At 37.6% G+C, this 19,872-nt stretch overlaps 1 protein-coding gene across 1 annotated transcript; it reads left to right on the plus strand.

Annotated features, from left to right (window-relative positions):
- Nucleotides 1–1,331: 1,331 nt before the first annotated feature.
- Nucleotides 1,332–12,007, plus strand: LOC137273886 (V-type proton ATPase 21 kDa proteolipid subunit c''-like). The gene is made up of 7 exons (XM_067806785.1): nucleotides 1,332–1,496; nucleotides 4,049–4,097; nucleotides 4,293–4,376; nucleotides 6,120–6,267; nucleotides 7,836–7,893; nucleotides 8,594–8,784; nucleotides 9,434–12,007. Exons 1-7 carry the CDS (start codon nucleotides 1,394–1,396, stop codon nucleotides 9,464–9,466), a joined length of 666 nt encoding a protein of 221 aa, XP_067662886.1. The 5' UTR covers nucleotides 1,332–1,393; the 3' UTR covers nucleotides 9,467–12,007.
- Nucleotides 12,008–19,872: the final 7,865 nt, after the last annotated feature.

Here is a 19,872-nt window from a genome sequence, read left to right on the forward strand (position 1 = left end):
ATATTTCACAGAAGCAGTTTTTGACAGTCCTCATGCCCCTCTTCTCTCTCTCTTTCTCTCTCTCTCTCTCTCTCTCTCACACACACACACACAAACACACACACGAGTCGGTATTACAGCAATACCAATCCTGAATATCAATAACGGATGGGAGATAACTGTTCCTACTTGACAGCTTATCTATTTATAGCAGTATTTCGGTACATTGCATAACAAAACATTATAGCATTTACGTAATATTAGAAAATATATTACGATATTGTCACTGGCTCATTAGTTTCATTTCCGCTAGCAAAAAGCCGACTTGGCAAAAGAATAACAACTTGTAGATCTACACGGTGAAAAAAAATCTTTTCGCATTTTTGTGTATTGTCAAAGATGCAACGTGAAAGTGGTGAATGTGAAGGATTTGTCACTGTTGCAATGTGCTCACGTTAGAGGTGAATGTTCAGTTGATGGTGCAAGGTGTGCAATAAACAGGTGTTTATTGTCTGGGATGCAAGGACACGTGGTAATAGTGCTTGTTTTGTCCAGAACACACCGTGTATATCGTGTATATCGTGTATAGCGTGTGTACTTTAAGACTCGTTAAAAGTAGATGTTTATGACATAAATGCAACAGGTGCACTTCACAAATGGCAGTTTAATGGGAAAATTGGTGTAATTAAAAACAAATCATTTTGATATTTTGTGGTGAGACATAAATGAAATTGAATAATAAATCTACACTGCGAATTAGTACTTGGAAGGTTTAGTTTCGATGCTGTATTTCAAACATTCAAGAATAAAGAAACAAACAAAACATAACAAAAAAACCCAAACAAAACAACAAACCAACAAAACTAACAAAACCAACAACCAAGAAACAAATAAAAAAACAAAACAAAACAAACTCCACGTCGAGTAATAATGATCTGGACTAATGGACTAATTATGAAACAAATTGTAGGCATTGAAATGAAAATTCAATCTTCCACAAATCAACTATTAGATGTTTAGGTTTTTACGACACTGTATAAATATGTATCCACCCAAAGCACTGCCGTCATTCAGAAACAGACAAGAAATGATAAGAGGTTTCTAGCAATTACGTATAAATAACGAGATGCACATGTCAAAATATCACATCATTCCTGTTATCAAATATGCTATAACTATTTACTGTAGTTGTATATCTTCATTTCACTACTACATGGATTTGGTCGATTAACTATGTTAACTAAATAGTACCAAAGTAAAAGAAGCAACCTTAAAATCATTTTTAATGTAGTTTTTAGTGGCTACCAAATTGATATGTTACCTCCCTTTAGAGGTCTCGTGATTTCGCGTATATTACCGAGAGCTGATCATATGAGGCTGTTATTGAATGACAGAAACATAATTGTCTGACAAGATGGAATCAACCGTTAAAGCACCCCCGAAAGCCATGGGTTTCTCGGCTAAACTTGTCTACCATAGTCTTATATGGATACTGATAGCCATTTTGATAATTATAGGTGAGTATAAGGTGTTTATGTGCCGGGGGTCGTGTCCTTCAGTTTGTCATTTGCATTACATGAATCCACACATCTGGTCCAGGATATGACGGGAGACTGTTTACAGACATAACTCTACAGCGTAGATGGTATCTTTTAAATCGTTAACCTCCCTGAATACACTCTTTATGTGATCATAACCTTTCACACTGGGTTAGGTTATCTAGATTTGTAGATATTCAGGAATCACCTGGTCAGTAGTGAAAATATGGATGAACGTTATAGGAAGTATGCTTCCATGTATTTCAGTCCTACCCTTCTAAAACCACACATACCAAGCAACCTCTGGTCTTAAAAATCTATACATTGCAACGTATAACTGACATATACTTAGTTCTAATACTGTTTTAAGTACAGATACCCCCCGACTCATATTTAGCTTATTTAGAGAATCAGTATGTAAATTACCATAAATCATTTAACATGGCTAAGAAATAACACAATATTGTTAAGTAATGCAAACTGAAAAGAAAATATGTAGATGATTTGAAATATTGATCTGAAAACTATTTCTTCTATTTCAAAAATTTGTTTTGCAGTTGATGAGATAAAATGTTGAGACAAATGACAAGAAACTTGTAGTTTAAATACTTTATAGGATGGTGTTTTCCTGTACAAGTATGTAGCAATCTAAAGTACTCTGCACAGTTGGTTGAGAAAACAGACAACAATATTGATAGGTATTCTTGAACGTGTTGAAGGCTAAAGTAAGTTTGCTGATAACTGTTCATGAGTGCAGATATAAATACAGTTTTGTAATAGTGGTGATGACCCAGTTACTGATACATTCCACTGTAGCTATGCTGGGAATTGGTTGAAGCTGAATGTGCACAGCAGTATCAGGAAGATTCATTTCACACATGCTGACTTATTTGGACCAACAGTGTCACATATATTTTAGAAATATAAATATTTGCTGAACATGTTGACGGTATTGGCAACCAGGAACACTTGGATTCATGTGATTTATGTGAATGTCTAAATATCATTGCCTAAGGACATCTCCATGATCTCTGCTTGTAATTACTGGGCAGAGAGATGAATCACTTAGTAACAAGCAAGATGTTTATGGAAATCTGGCCCATCATAAAAACATGATATTCAGTGGTTTGTCTGTTTACTATACTTCAGTGTTAATATCACCATGATCACTGGATTTGTAGTTAATACAAGCATGGTAAGTTCAAACTTTAGGTTAATATTAACATGATTAAGAATCTGACGTAATGTGGGCAATGTTGAAAAATTGCTTTTCTATTTAGCAGAATTACACCTTTCTGGTTTATGGTCTCATTTGGAAAACCATATAATAATCATATATGACGTAAGATATTATTTTGCACAAAGAAATAATATTATGGGCTATTCTACTGCACCCCATCTTCATGATCTCTGGCCCTGATTTCTCGAAACAAACTTCAGTCTGAGGTTTTGTTTAAGTTGGAGTTTTTACTGAAATTTGAGAAAATGCAAGAAAATGCATTTCCCAGAATGAACTGGAATCAATATTAAACTCAAACTAGTCGGCAGTTTGAGTTTGGTGGATAGATTACTTACGTTAATAGGCCTTTTTGTTTTAAAAATACACTTGAGTTAAAAATTCAGCTGTTTCAAATTGTCCAACTCAGTTTAAAATGTTTCAGGAAATTGGGGCCAGGTCTAAGATAATGAAGAGTAATCTGATTGTAAAAGTCAGATGTGCTTTGCTAGTTCATGATGTAGTCATGGTAATAACTGGTGTATTCATTTAGAGTGAGTGAGTGAGTGAGTTTAGTTTTACGTAGCACTTAGCAATATTCCAGCTATATGGTGACGGTCTGTAAGTAATCGAGTCTGGACCAGACAATCCAGTGATCAACAACATGAGCATCGATCTGCGCAATGGGGAACCGATGACATGTGTCAACCAAGTCAGCTAGTCTAACCACCCGATCCCGTTAGTCGCCTCTTACGACAAGCATAGTCACCTTATATGGCAAGCATGGGGTATTCATTTAGAAAAATAATTACAAGCCACACATTTTGACTTATTAAGTTATTTGTTAAATAATCCCAGAAACCTTCAGGTTCACGTATCAGGACATTTAATGTCAAATGAAGATAAACATCTCTGTTTGGTAAACAGGCAGTGGAGAAAGAAAAACAACATTTTGGGGGGTATTCATGTTCCATATTGGTTTGACAGAATGCTGCAAACATGGTCAAATTGATAGCAGAGGCAGTTGATCCAGTTGTCTACCTGGCCTTCATATTCATATACATGTTTCATGTGTAAACTGGATTTGTTATCTTTATACAACTGTGTATTCATTTTCATACAGAGCCTTGGAACATTACCATGATTACTGATCATTACTGATTGCTGGTCAATTAGTAATCAAGTTGTTTATTATTAAATGTCCAACATTGGGAGAAATGGCATGGTCCTTTAACTTGGTAGACATTTTGATCTTGGTTGTCATTCTTTGCAAGTTTCACTCTGTTTAATACAAACTATTTCATTTTTTTTCCAGGCCTATACTACAACTTGACTGGCAAGGGTCAGAGGTTTGACATTGGATGGTATGTAGAATCATCTGAAGCATGAACAGTCTCTTGTTCACTTTAAAAACAAAAGATTGATGATCAGAGATCTGTAACAGTTTCTAACCATACAAGAAACTATGGAAACCTTGATAGTCAGCCTGGTCAACATGTTTCATTAAGAGGGAAAATGTATCATGCAATGGTATTGACTTGTGTATTGATGTGTTGTAGGTTTCTCCAGTCCACTTCCCCCTACATGTGGGCCCTCATTGGGACAGGATTTGCTATTTCCCTGTCTGTAGTGGGAGCTGCTTGGTGAGTGACCAGAACAACAGACCATTATTTTATGTTTGTACTGCTCTGTAATCCGATCATGCTCTACATGATTACATTGATGTAGGTGTCATGTTATATACTACCCATCAAAAGATTAGACACTCTTTTTACTCATCTGTTCTTAACTAGATTTTGCAAAATATTCTATTCTGTTTTAGGTACTGTCTATACATGAACTGAAGAATTGTAAAAAAAAAAATGTGACATTGAAAAGATTATTTTCAGGAGTTCATTAAATGATGAAAATCATTGAAAATTTGCAAATTCTTTGCAGTACTTTCCACCACAGCTGTTCACATGCACAATATTTGCTCATGCTGTTTTAGCAATTTGATGTATGATCCTCATGCATTTCATCTGCATAAAGTTTGTAGTTGGTTTCCCTGAGTTAGTGGAGAAATTCATTTTTGGTGTTAATACACACGCACACTCAGTTACACACACATATTCAAACTCTAGGTGATGTAAGTGTTTATCATCATCTGTGGTTCAGTATGCACTAGTTTCATTGTGTTGGGTTCCTCAGAGTATGAATAATCTATGCTTGTGGTATAAATGACAAAAACTAGTGAAAACTATGGCTGCATAAGATAAGACCCATGAAGATCCAGCTTTGAATTGGTCTTGAGCAACCCTTGCTTGTCACAAGAGGCTACTAGTATGATCAGGTGGTTAGACTCACTTACTAGCATCATCATATCCCAGTATGTGTAGATTGATGTTCATGCTGTTGATCACTGGATTATCTGGTCCAAACCTGATTATTTACACACCAACTGACATACTACTGTTATGTCACTGAGTGTTGCATTTAACAACACACAAACAAATCTATATAAGAAGGAAAAGTTAAGGGTTGGATTTTAAGATGGGTTGGAATGGATACTGGAAACATTTGAGCTAAATCAGGTCTCTAGGGCAAAATAGGTGACATTGCCTTTTCTTCTCTTAATATTATACATTAGTTGTGTTCCGATAAATCGATTTTGACGATGATTGGTCCGTAGGAAATTGGTGGTAGTCAACATGATCAAAGAATTTATGGTCCCATTAGTTGCCTCTTAAGTTGCCTTTTAATATTTAAGGCAAGCATGGGTTGCTGAAGGCCTGTTCTACCCCGGGACCTTCACGGGTCTGTTTTCAATGTGAATTTCACTCACTTAGCTCTTACATCACAGCATGCGTATCCATCTGGGTCGTGTAAGTCAGTATTTCCTAATAAAGGCACACATGTCTGCATGTGACTGATAACAGCCAATGACAAGACTCGTAATTGTCTTTTATCATATTGCTTGGAAGTTAAACACTAACTTTATGATAGGTCATTTCGATAATTCAATGATCAATCATAAAAATTCAACCAATTCCCAAGACTATTACACATCATGTTGATGTGTCTTTGTACGAAACATTATACAGAAAAGGACAAATTTTACATAAAAAGTGGTTAATAAATATCATGAAATGTAAGAAGCCAAGAGACTTTCTTTATTTTGAACTGGAAATCATGCTGCATGTTCAAGACTTGCATTTGCACTTTCCATGATGTATTTTGTCAGGACTCCAAAGTTGCTAGTAATAATGAATACAGTTTGGTTTCTGTGTTTGTCTTTGAACTTATGGTGCTTTCTTAATCCCTTTAAAAATTTGCAACATGGTATAATGCTATGGAAGATGAGATGATTTGTGAAACTGTGGTTCTATTCCTATACTTGAATGTAGGGGCATCTACACAACTGGAGCTAGCATTGCTGGTGGTGGCGTGAAGGCTCCTAGAATCAAGACCAAGAACCTGATCAGTATTATTTTCTGTGAGGCTGTCGCCATTTACGGCATCATCATGGCCATTGTCATCAGCACAAACTTGGTGGTATGTATTCAGTGTCATGCAGCAGGTGCATGGTGATGGTGGGGTGCTGTTTTGACACCCAAAGTTCTTCTTTTATATCACTGATTTTCTTTGCTGCAAGCATCAGCATCAGATTCTTTGCCGCCCATATTAGACAGATGTTCACTGATTTAACTTGAAAACTGTTACTAGTGATGTTTAACACAAGTCATTCAGACATGCTCTTACATGAACAGATTGTAAAGTTTGCACAACATTAAATTTTAAAAATTGGTACTCAGTTGCCTATTTGCTTACAGCTAGTTTCAATACCGATTTATGATTAAAATGTTCTACATGTGATTTGAAAGATGACCGGAAAGAAAAATTCATGTACATATTCCAATCCTTCTGCTGTTAGTTTCATCATTCCGTTTTTAAAAGTGAATGTGACTTCCCTTCCTGAAGTGAATGGTAAAAGCTGAACACTTGATATTTAGATTTAGAAAGTAAGGAAGGCTATGGTTCTAGCAATCCCATCATTTCCATTGTACTACCATTTCCAGTGGATGTTGGGCCCATGGATATGTCAGAATTTCACTTTGAAATTCTGTATTCTGATAAGACCAGAGGTATCACTGAAACAGATTTATGTGTGCTATTCATTCTCATTTTAATGGTACCAGCCTCTGAATCAGGGCTATTCTCTAACACAAAGTGTGGTAGTTTAGTGGTTGAAGTGAAAAACAGAAGACGCAGATTTGATTTCCAATATGGATGCAATGTATGAATCCCATAGCAAGTGTCTCCTGTATGAGGATGTTCACTGCTTTGTTGTGAGTGTGTTCCTCCATTTGCCATGAATACAGTATTACTTACCTTGACCTGGTGGTGTTGTGTCTCCTTTTAAATCTATTAATTCAATGAGGCTGTGTATGAGGTTGTATCACTTCCTTTTTGCTATACACAGGAAATTAAACTCACCGGTAATGGGGGAAAGTCATGTTTCCTTGTCTGTGAAGTTTACCTGCTGCCCCACCCCCACCCCAAAGTGAACTAGACAATGCCATCCAGTCCAGACATATACATAGAAATTCAAAAACTTAAATGTGATGGCTTTGGTGTCATGTATTTTAAATTGTACCAGTAATCTAAAGGATTTCTTCCCTATTTGGGTAGAATAGGCCTTCAGCAACCCATGCTTGCCATAAAAGGCAACTCAGCTTGTCGTAAGAGGCGACTAACAGGATTGGGTGGTCAGACTCGCTGACTTGGTTGACACATGTCATCGGTTCCCAATTGTGCAGATCGATGCTTATGTTGTTGATCACTGGATTGTCTGGTCCACACTCGATTATTTACAGACTGCCGCCATATAGCTTGAATATTGCTGAGTGCGGCGTAAAACTAAACTCACTCACTCACTCTTCCCTATTTAGCTTCTGTCAACATAGTCAGTGGTTTATGGTACTTTTGAAAAGTTACCTCCCTTTTCATCAAGCTCCATGTTGTGCTGTAACGTTTTGACAGCTTGACTGTATCAGGTTCTGACAAATATGTGATATGAGATTGTCAAGCAAGAAAAGCTGAGCTAAGTTTTTTGGTTGCAGTATTTTGACATCACTAAGTTTGAGAGCACGGATAAACTCTACCAAAATTATGCAGCAGGTAAGTGTCATAAATATCTATTACTGTCTGGTGGACTTAAAATGTATGTACAATCATATCAACATGGTTTACGTTTCTGCCCAAATATAAAAATGTCTGGCTGATGTAGCCATTTAACTGTACATGTTGAAGGGGAATGCTTCAGTTAATTCAGAGTTAGTTCCCTTGGACTGTAGGACATCTTCAGTGTATGTTGACCATGTTTATTGACAAAACAGTTTTCCTTTCACTGTTTCTCAGTCATAGGCTGTTTATCACGATAATGAGAGTGACAGACGGAGTGAGTGAAAACATAAGAACACATATTGCACGCATATTGTGATCATGATAATGAGAAAATCTGTAACATGGATGAGGAATTGTTTCAAATTAATAGAAGCAAAGGTTCCAACTTTGAAAAGAAACATGAAATCATGCGATGACTGCTGTACATCTCTTGGTTTCGATCTCTTAGGAGGTAAACATACTGTGCTGGAAAGTCAGAGGTTTTCACAAAACTACATTAGCTCTAAGTTATTAATTCAGAACCTCGTACTGCATGTTCGATTTGAAATCACCATCCAGTATTTACCTGAAGTCAGGGTAGAATGTGTATTGACTCTTGTATAAACTTTAACTGTATTACATAATCATTAAAAGACATTTTATACCAAATTTAATGTTTTTATACCACATTGATCAAGCTGACACAATGTTTCAGGCTATATGATGTTCGGCGCTGGTCTGACAGTGGGAATCACCAACTTGGCATGTGGCATGTGTGTTGGCATTGTCGGATCTGGCGCTGCTCTTGCAGATGCTGCGAACTCGACTCTCTTTGTCAAAATTCTTATCATTGAAATTTTTGGCAGTGCTATTGGATTGTTTGGATTGATTGTAGCAATTTTACAGGTGAGTACATTTAGATATTGTGAATATGGTACTGTTGATGAAGACAATACTGTGGATTTTAATTGCATCATTAATGTATTGACTACAGATGTGGTGAATATGTTTAGTTGCACAAATGCAAGAACTATGGGTGTTCTATTTTGAACACCATTACTGAAGGTGATGCTGAGATGGTTTCATTGTGAACACATTTAGTGTGATTGCCCTGTTATCAATCTTGTCACATCATGTTGTTACATAACTGAGTTGAACTTCTGTATGATGGTTGTTGACCCTGCCTGGCAGCTGATGAGTGTATTATGTTGTTTACATGCATCCCAGTGGAAATCATGTCTAGAGTATATACATATGACAGCTGCTGTTAACTTAGAAGTAAAACCGCATGCTGGACATTATTTGAGTGGGTGATCAAAGGGAGATAACTCACTGCTTGCAATACTTTGGCAAGGGCATTAGTGAACTACAACGTGTGGTGATAGTGAGGAGTATCACAATGAAGAGACAGCAGTCACTGCATATATCATTGTTGTTAATCTGAATATGAATGGGACACAAATTGTTTTTGTTCTGATATTTTATTATATATTCATTCTGATATTTTGTGTCATCACTGTACATACAAGTTATGGTTGGAATTTATGTGTTTCAGACCTCCAAAGCCACCATGTACCCCAACAAGTAAATGAGATGAGGTCATGCTGCTTGAAGCCATTCCAGACAGAACAAATGCACATCTCAACTGAAACAGATCAGAAAACATTAAAGTTTACTGTCAAGGAACCTGTGAACTTTCTCACAATTCCATATAGATTGCTTGTAGTACATTGAATAACATAGGAACATGCTCAGCACGCAGTAAATTACATATCGTAAAATAGTCAAGATTATCTACTGATGGGCTGCTGTATCAAAACATGTAATCACGAGGAAACCTGTGTGGTTTGGCGATACAGCTTTCATCAGTCCTGTCCAGATAGTATTAGTACAACTAATTATATGAAAGTTTGGTGTCCAGATGAGCTGGGCACTATAGGTATGTGAGATATATATATATATATACATGTATATATATATATATATATATATAAAGCCAGCAGCCAAGTGTATTGCCACATGTTGCTAAGGAATGTCTCGCTGTGTGTTATATGAGCCTGAAAAATAGTATATAACATGAGAAAATAAGATAAAAAGTTCTGTGTGAACTTGTATGCTGCACTGACTTATCTGTGGGCATACTTGTTATTTATTATCAGTGATTATTTGAGCTGTATTGACATTTATTCCATGGAATGATATCTACAGCTTTGTTAATAAGATTATAATAAACCAGTTTTACAGACTTCTGTGCATATTCTGTCTTATGGTATTATACCATGTATACATCCATGCTATCAGCTGTCTGACAACCAGGGCAGCGATGCAGGTCTGGATACAATCTGGTTATGATCTGTGAGTAGTGTATATGATCACGATGATATGTCCTCTGTAGGTGTTTATACAGGACATTGTATGTATAGCTCATATCTTTGTTTATCATTGTTACAAAGTGTACAACAAATGTCGAATCTATCATCTTGACTCTAGTCATTGTTAGATGAAATCTGCGGAATGCCTCCATAGACCAAATTTCTGTTGTTTCACAGATTAGCTTTTGTGGAACTTTCTAAATATTTTCATTACATTGAAAGTGTCTGTTTTCATTCATCACAGAGCTATCAGAAAAGTGTATTTTGAGGAACATGTAATTCTATATGAACTTGCAGTGGAGTATTTGGAATTCTAGTTTTATTAGTCCTCTGTGATTGACTACAATTTATAGGTTTTAATACTGAAGGTTTCTGAAATAAATGGGCTCACAAAAATCTGTGAAATGAAAGAAACAGGTTCTAACATATTTGTGAAATCAAAATGTGAGTTCGTTGTTGGTATTTGACTTGATTGGATGTTCTTGTCTGGTGAAGAATGATTATTTTCAGTTTCCTCATCATGTGTCTTGGATGAAATTGTAGATTTTATCTTCTGTGTTGCGAGTTAGGCCCTCCTGTGCACTCCCATGTATGTGGAGTTCTAAATTTTGAGGAGAATGTCCTTGTTCCCACATTCCAGTGTGAAGTAGATCTTTGTTGTACTGAGGGTAATGCTACAACCATTAGAAGTTAAATCTGTATAAGGCTGTGACACTTCCTCTACACATCCTGAGAAACGGTATGTATAACATTGCTACTAACTCAAACATGATAGATGTCATACTTGACTTGATGGAGAGGGAGCAGAGAGTTGGGTTTCTAAATAAATTATCATACTTCAGATTGTTGAATAAAAATTGGAATTGTTTGAATGAAAAATCATTGTTTCAAGATGACCGTGTGTTTTTTTGTTTGTTTTTTTTTTTGAGGAATAGACAATTTAACTTAAATTTCGATTAAAAAATAATGTTTTGTAGCTGAAAAGATACATAGTCTCTAAAAGAATTCCAGATGACTTTTCCCTATATGAAATGTTGATAGTCTCAAGGATATCTGTGCATGTATTGTTACAGATGTATATTCTTGCTTCTCTTGTATGAATGGTAACCATGTAGATTGTTTATCTTTGTCTAGAATGTAAATTGGCATAATCTTCTAAATAATTCCCCTTTTAGACATGGTGTTTGGGACAATAGATAATAAACCTTTGCACATTTTCATTGCTTTCTTTACTGTTTTATGGTCAGGGAGCTGTATATCATGGAGTTAGTTGGCTGTTGAGCTTTAGGTAATGCAAGAAGTGTGTATCTGTCCTTTGGGAGAAATTCTGTTCAGGTTTTTTCAGTAAATTCATCAGTCTCCTAGTTATTTTAAGAAATTGGAAATCCATTAATGTACGTTGTTGGTATTTTGTTGCAGAAAATGTGAGCTCTGGTTGAAACTGCATTGATAACGCCCACCTTGCTCACTCACTCATGTTCATTGATCATGCTGGTCATTGTTTCCACCAATCTTTACATAGATTCCACCAATCTACGCAGTATATCATCGTATTTCCCTTGTCTATACTTGTAATGCTCTATCATAGTATAATACCTCATGTTTTATTGTGAAGTTCTTCGCATTCATCATCTTTCAGTCCTTGAGGGTCATCAGTGTAACCTAGATGTATATGTTAATGCAGGCTGTTATGCACGGATGTGTTGTGATGTACCGTCACTGATTGGAAGGATGTAATAAAATCTTATGTGGTCGGACTGAATGTGTTGTTTCTTTCAACAGTTATGGGAGCACACAGGCTGAGACTCCACAATAGATGAGTGTGAATACTGTTTGATATGTCTGTCAACAATGTTACACTATTTATCACCAAGAAAGTCCAGCTACCGAACACAGCGCCAGGTCTGAAAGTTAGAATTAGTCAGATCGCCCTGTCCATGTATTAAAGTCTTCTTGTGGCATGCTCATCACTGGGAACTAGTCCATCGTGTAACTACAGTTTGTAGACGACTTTGCACTATACCAGGGTGTGCTCGATGTAGGCCGTGACTGGAATACAAATTCACTTATATCAGTCGTGGTGCAATGAATATGAAACTCAAGGAGGCACTTGTAGATTTTAGTCGCATTTACTTGTTCATCCTCGATGAAAACTCTTTTTCTCAGTGTAGAGTTGTGTCCCTTAGTTGTGCAAAATGGAGGGCTGGATTTCTAGCTTCGCCATGATTACGTATCGTGGTTGGTGCACTTGTGCTCGTTGGGTCACCTGAAGTAAACACTTAAAGGAAGCATCACTCGAGTCTTTCCTCCACCATCATCTTGGAATATTGTTTACAACTGCTCTAAACCAAGTTCACACACTTATTAGAGCCGTCGATACCTTAATTATCAAGTACTGTTTCTTGAAATAGGATTAGCGCTAGTGACTGCTGTTCTCTGACACTGTTGCGTTCGTGTTGCAGCATTAAGTAACATTATGCTTATAAAGCCATGGTCTGTATACGCTATCAGCCAGTATTTTGATGGCATTGTGTTTACAAAACAGTTTACGAGAGTACGTGCCTTCTTAGAACACAAACCTTTACATTTAAAGACATTTCAGACTTTAAAACAAAGTTGACAGACCTTAGTTCAAACATTTTTTATCCATGTACAGACTTTGTAAATATAAAGATAGCCTTAAGAAAAATAGTCTCTCCTCAGAGACGAAAAGCAGTCACTGACCAAGACAACAAACTCCGCGCAGAACGATGTCTAGTGCGACTGTACATGAATATATCCCTTTGGTAAGTGTAACAATTCATTTAATGTGGCAAGAATCATTATGCAATTACAAGTAATATGATGCATAGGAGTTGGGGCACATTAATGGTAATGTTACATTTCATATAAGTGTAATAAAACAGTACTATTATTTTCACGGTATTTAAGGATATATGTATCTACGGTACAAGGTGCATTTGATTTGTTTTACGTTACGTATAGAAAGTGATTATTATAATATTCACCTGATATTACTGAGAATACGGTTTGTTTTGGATACTTTTATTTACTATGCACATGATTTATTCAAGGCCACACAAAGGTTCGTGCACCAGTCGGTACTTGAGAAATCTCCACAGCCAGTTAGCTGATGCATGGTTTGCTGAAGTGGACACCCACTGACACAGACGGCCAGTCTGCTCCTCAGGGCCGAAGGATTTTCTTAAAGCACTCTCTGAGGGCGACAACTATGCCATGCCCATATGACTCTAATACTGATGAATAGTTCATCATTGAAAGGACCGGCCGCTTGGCATCGGCAGTCCGTTGTTACAAGGTACTGTGACTTATGATAATTTGTTAATAACTGACAAAACAGGGACGTAAATCAAGTGGACGTAAAATGATGTATACAGTTAACATTGACGCTTTTAGGACATACCTCTGACTTACATTTCATTAGACTTCGTAAACATTCCTATTTAGTGATTATAGTTATGAGATGCTGTAAAAGGTATCAGCTCTAAAGTAGGACAGTATGTTTGTAGACACATGTCTGCTTTTTATGCCACAGTTAGCTGGTAACCTTAATATGAATACCAAGATTTGCGGTTAAATGAATAATATCTCTACCGTGTATTAATAACATTGTTTGAAGCTCACATATCATGTCTGTTTCTGAACAAACGACATCAGTGATGTAATATACCTCCACACAATTAAAGAGAAGATTCTTTAACAACACTGGTGTTTCTTTCAGCGAACGTCCGAAGGGAGGCCAGAAAAGCAGGTGACATCGTTCAAAGGAAAAGAATTTAGACAGCAACAACGAGCATCTGTCGACGCAGGGTGAACCGCCTCTGGAGAAGAGATATTTTAAAGACGCTCCGTTCAGTTGTAATTCTTGAATCAGTTAAAACCCTGAAACCTGAGTTTGTTATCTTTTCTGGAACTGTTTGTGACAAGGTACATCGATGGACCGTTATTATCAGAAATGTTTATTTGATTAAAGTCCTTTCTCGTACATGTATTGTCCACGATTTCAACGATTCATCGGGTTTGTTTTGTCGCAAATGGATTGTACTAGGTATTCTGGGTAGCTTTCTAGTCACGTGGTCGAAATGGGAGGGTGTGGTGGTGGGTGTATTTCAAAGTCTACAAGCACGTAGAACTAATCAAGACTTTTCGTACATTATCTGACTAATCTAGACAAGAGACTACTATTTGAGGTCTCAAATGGTTGAGAATATTCACGGAACTTTGTTCTAATATTTATTAATGAGGTCTTGACGATATGGAGGTGCTAGTCCTTGCGTGACCTTGAACACTAGAATCAGAATCTTGTTCTTCATCCTCTCTGCGATCTTGAGCCAGTGTAAATTCTTTACGACTGGACTGATATCCTGAGCCACTGTTTGCAAATCAGATTCAAATAGTGATACCACGTGTTTGCACAGACGTTAGCGTAACTCCCTGAAATATTTCACATGTAAGGCCAATGTTATGTTTTTGAGATTTCAAGAAAAAAGATCTTTTAAATATGAACATTTCGCAGCTGTTTTCGATAGTTTATAACCATGCTTACAACGAACTCAAGGGGCCTCTAATATTAGTTCCTAATGTTAGTAGCCGTAGTTCATTCTACGCTTTTCGATTCAAGTATACAGCAATTGGCCAGGACAACATAGGGCGAAATATCCTTCAGTTTGATCTATCCGCGCGTTCAGTATATTCGTCTATTCGATATTTCCGTCAATTCGAGATATCTTGAGTTTATTATATTCGTCAGTTATGCGCGTCGCGTTTTCATATCCGTCAGTCCGATATATCTGTCAATTCGGTATATCCACAAATTCGATATATCCGTCAGTTCCACATATCCACCAGTTCGATATATCCGTTACGATAGATCCGTTAGTTCGACATATCCGTCACGACATATCCGCATTTCGATATAGATGTGTTCGTTATAAACGTGGTTTTCTGTACATAATCCTTTGACTTTTCGAGTATAATGTTTTTTTTGTTTATCCAGCTAGAGACATCCAGATAACTTGAGCTTGGTAGTCTCGCGGTTAAAGCGTTAGCTCGTCACACTGGAGACCCCGGGTTCTATTCCCCGCTTGATTAAAATGTGTGAAGTCCATTTCTAATGTTTCCTGCCGTGATGTCGCTGGATTATTGCTTGGAAAAAAACATACTGACAGACTCACACCAAATACCTTCCATTGCAACGCGAGCAAGAGATTAGTGAGAATTTATCATGTGAGGCGAGAAAAGCGAGTACAGGCTGTGAACTTAATTGAACCAAACAATTCTGTAAACTATATATTTCCTGTTAGTTTACCTACATTTATATAATATGGAAACACCCATTTCAAGCGGTTTGTAAAGATTTCCTCGTCAGAATAACGTCGTCATTGTGTTAAACAAATAAAGCACTGCTTGATATCCGTAAAGGGAAGTTGTGTTTACACCTGACAGTGAGAAGCCCGCTTCAGTTTACACCAAACCAATCAAGTCCAATTTAAACTTTTGTGTGAAAGAAAACAATTACGGAAAAACCCGGACATTCTAAAAAATACGTCGACATGTTAAAGATAACGTGTTTATTTCATTGTCATGTGGGACTGACGTTGTTTGAGACGTCGTAGGGCGCAGAGTTGTGTCCCTTTATTGTGCAAGATTCCCCCGATCAGATTCGCGGTGATTATAATTCTTGGCTTGTATGCACCACACATGCTCCTTGATCACACAGTGAACTGACATACCATGATATCACTGGATATTGCTTGATTCACACACTAACCCCGTTTCCTTGTATACCAGCCCAGTTACTGCAGCCGTTTGAAAGAACATCCCTTGAGAAAATATCATTCTGGTGCCTTGTGCCACAACGCAATATTCTCTTTCTTTACCAATATATCATTCCGGTACATTGTATAACAGCACAGTTCTTTCTTTTCTTACCAATATATCATTCTGGTTCCCAACCTGACAAAATATCATTTTCCTTCCCAGACAAAATATGGTTCTGCTTTCTTTTGCAACAACACAGCATTGTATTTCCCTAACAACGTATCATTCTGCTTCCTTGTGTAACAACACAACATTGTATTTCCCTAACAAAGTATGATTCTGCTTCCTTGTGTAACAACACAACATTGTATTTCCCTAACAAAGTATGATTCTGCTTCCTTGTGTAACAACACATTGTATTTCCCTAACAACGTATCATTCTGCTTCCTTGTGTAACAACGCAACACTGTATTTCCCTAACAACGTATCATTCTGCTTCCACACCATTGTATTTCCCTAACAGCGTATCATTCTGCTTCCTTGTGTAACAACACATCATTGTATTTCCCTAACAACGTATCATTCTGCTTCCTTGTGCAACAACACAACACAGTTCTGTTTCACTCTGTTTTAGTATACCATAGTTATACTGTAACACTACTGGAGCTTGCTTCCTTATGTAAACTTAGTTGGTGCTGCTTCTTCCGTAACAACATCGATATTATTCCAGTTTTCTTACAACCGATGTCATTCTGCTTCTGTATAATTTTGTTTCTATATCATTTTGCCATTCTGCTTCTGTATCATATATTGTTTCTGTTTCATTTTGCCATTTTGTTTCTGTATAATTTTGTTTCTATATCATTTTGCCATTCTGCCTCTGTATAATTTTGTTTCTATATCATTTTGCCATTCTGCTTCTGTATCATATATTGTTTCTGTTTCATTTTGCCATTTTGTTTCTGTATCATTTTGCCATTTTGCTTCTGTATAATTTTGTTTCTATATCATTTTGCCATTTTGCTTCTGTATCATATATTGTTTCTGTTTCATTTTGCCCTTCTGCTTCTTTATCATTTTGCCATATTGCTTCTGTATAATTTTGTTTCTATATCATTTTGCCATTCTGCTTCTGTATAATTTTGTTTCTATATCATTTTGCCATTCTGCTTCTGTATAATTTTGTTACTATATCATTTTGCCATTCTGCTTCTGTACTGTTTTGTCATTCCGATTTCGTAACATTAAATAGCTATGTCTCGTGAGACCCATCACTGAGACATCACCTGGTTATTGCCAAGCGTCCAAACACGATATGGTGGTCAAGTGCGAGCAAGTCTTATGGTAGCTTGATATCCTGCTCCGACGGCGTGAGTTGAGGCTCTCCATATCCACTGCTAATCTGTCAGACTTCCACACTTTCAGACCATCATGTTAGGGCATAAAACACAGAAACTAGAAACTGACACATACGTACAGGACCAGTAGAACTTGCCATTGATCAATCTAGCTATATCACAGCCCTCTGTTAGGACCTACACCGATCCAAACATTATATGTGGAAGGGCAGGACATGTGCAGGCGGATGAACCGCGCGTGTGCGTGTGCCTGCGTGTGCGCGCACAATGTGTTTGCACATGACACATAGCTGTGACATTGCGGGATGTGTGACTGACATCCTACAGACCTGGTAGTATGTAAGGCGTTCGTTCGTCACACCCAAGACCAAGGTTCGATTCCCCATATGATAGTAACCTAATGAGTGTACTGTATCCCTGCTTGGAATACTTAACTCTTCCTAAAATAATCTCTCAGTTTTATAACCTTACTACTTTACATATTCGTTGCAGAAATTTCTTCAGAACATAGGGAATCTTTTACAGTAAATTACAGTAAATATGTTACAAATATCAAGTACAAATATCCAACTCACTGTCATTTTTAAAAAGTAGTGATATTTGTTCAGCTAACACGTTTTTGAACTTTCCATGACATAATGCCACCGGGGTGGATTTCGGTATTAGAGTCACATGCTTTTGTGGTCCGAGCTAAAAGACCTAAATTGTTCCTGCGACCTCCTTTAAACTGGTTAATTGCATGGAATCTCTGAGGGTGGCCCCTTTTCCAAAGGTCTTCTTAACCTTTTATAACGTATAGCAATGACACAACGATATTAATACACAAAGTAAAATTGACGACAAATTTAGATGTAGAGCATCATTTTGAAATACTATACCATGCAACTTTTCCATACATGCCCACTCTCACCAAAGAGGCTGAATCCTCGCTTGTATTGTTGGCCGGACGTTGTAAGACGTCTTGGGTCAAAGCTCAATCTTCTTCCAATGCTCATTCTGATTGGTCTGGTTGGTCCTGAGCTGGACTATAGATGGTGGAATGAAATACCATACCTTCATCACTCTTCGACATACAGTCGCCCACATGCTGTGTGCTCTTATGGTCTACCAGTACTTCAGAGTGCGTTGTCAAGCGTACACTACTCGTGAAGCAGCGTATATTTCCATAAATTTCGTTATCAGTGAAGGATACGGAAAATACATATATGGTTGGTAAGAGCTTCATTGAATGACAATATGTTTTGCGGTTCCTTAGTGAATCAAATTGTTTTTAGGGACAAGCTGTTTTCTATTACCTAATAACTCTCGTGCCACTGTCATACAATGTGTTAAGACCATAAACAGGTGCGCCAAAAGACACGTATTTGCTGGCAAGTGGCGCTAATCTTGAAGAACCTACGTAACCAAACCGTGACTTGATCCATAAAGGCTAGCAACCTTTCGTAGAAGGTCGTGTTCAACCAGGAATGTCCACGACACATGGAATACTTGTTAGACTTTGAACTGCATATACAAAAGATTATGGGGACCATGGACCTGATTCACTGAGAGGTAGAAGTAGGGTAGAACTCGGAATGCTGCTTGTTACAACTGTGAGGAAAAGGGGGAGTTCCTAAGAAATAATGAATACATAGCTGCAACCTCAATCCTTTGCTGACCTCTCTACTCTCCGTCACCAGAATCTGTGAGTATGAATGAGTAATACACTACGGGACAAAAGAAAGTTACACATGCAAATTTGATATGAAATTGATATAAACGGTAAGATACGCTACAAGGTGATGATCTGCTTTTGCTGGTTTCGTTTTCAGCCTCCATACAAAATCTGTGCATACCCGTCAACTTTATTCCATGCAGCCTCCGCTACATATGCTGCAGCTGGCCTTGATCGAGAATCAAGTGAACTCAAATCGTAATTCAGGACGGCAATATGTCGAGAACTTGGGTTGACTCCCACATAAACTCCCTATAATATGTACAGCCTTTGAAGGTTTCCTAACGCCATGGCGTAACCCTTTGACCTTCAACTCACCTAAGATGGCCATGGCTTTTGTTCCCATTCACTGCATATTTTAGGGTAGACACAGACGGTGTGGGGAGGGGACATTGCACCTGGTATGAACGAGTTGGAGCATGCGCGTGTCTCGCAGTGCGTGCGCACGTGCCGCGCCAAAAGAGGATTCTTTAGTAGTTGGCTGCTTGTCACGGTCGCCATTGTGTCTATTCCCTGTGCCATAATGGCTGATGCTCTGTTTCGCTTCAACGTGACAATCCTGCTACTGTCTGGACACACCGCTTTGTATCGACGAGCACCAAATGTAACCAAAGTCGCAGTAAATGATATAAACATTTGAGACTAAATGAGCACCGGCAGGATTTTTTTCTATCTTAATCTACCCAGTGAACGTCGGCACACGTACCGTTGAAGTATCTGTGCGGCAAAGAGATGGCTGGAGACGCCGGCACGCCAGGCACTGTTTACC

Source organism: Haliotis asinina, chromosome 2 (genome assembly GCF_037392515.1).
Source record: "Haliotis asinina isolate JCU_RB_2024 chromosome 2, JCU_Hal_asi_v2, whole genome shotgun sequence".
NCBI classification, from domain to species: domain Eukaryota; kingdom Metazoa; phylum Mollusca; class Gastropoda; order Lepetellida; family Haliotidae; genus Haliotis; species Haliotis asinina.

Coding starts and splice junctions, on each gene's coding strand:
- LOC137273886 (XM_067806785.1), top strand. CDS start 1,394: ATGGAATCAACCGTTAAAGCACCCCCGAAAGCCATGGGTTTCTCGGCT. Junction 1,497..4,048: donor AGCCATTTTGATAATTATAG/GTGAGTATAAGG, acceptor TTTTTTTTCCAG/GCCTATACTACAACTTGACT. Junction 7,894..8,593: donor CTACCAAAATTATGCAGCAG/GTAAGTGTCATA, acceptor ACAATGTTTCAG/GCTATATGATGTTCGGCGCT.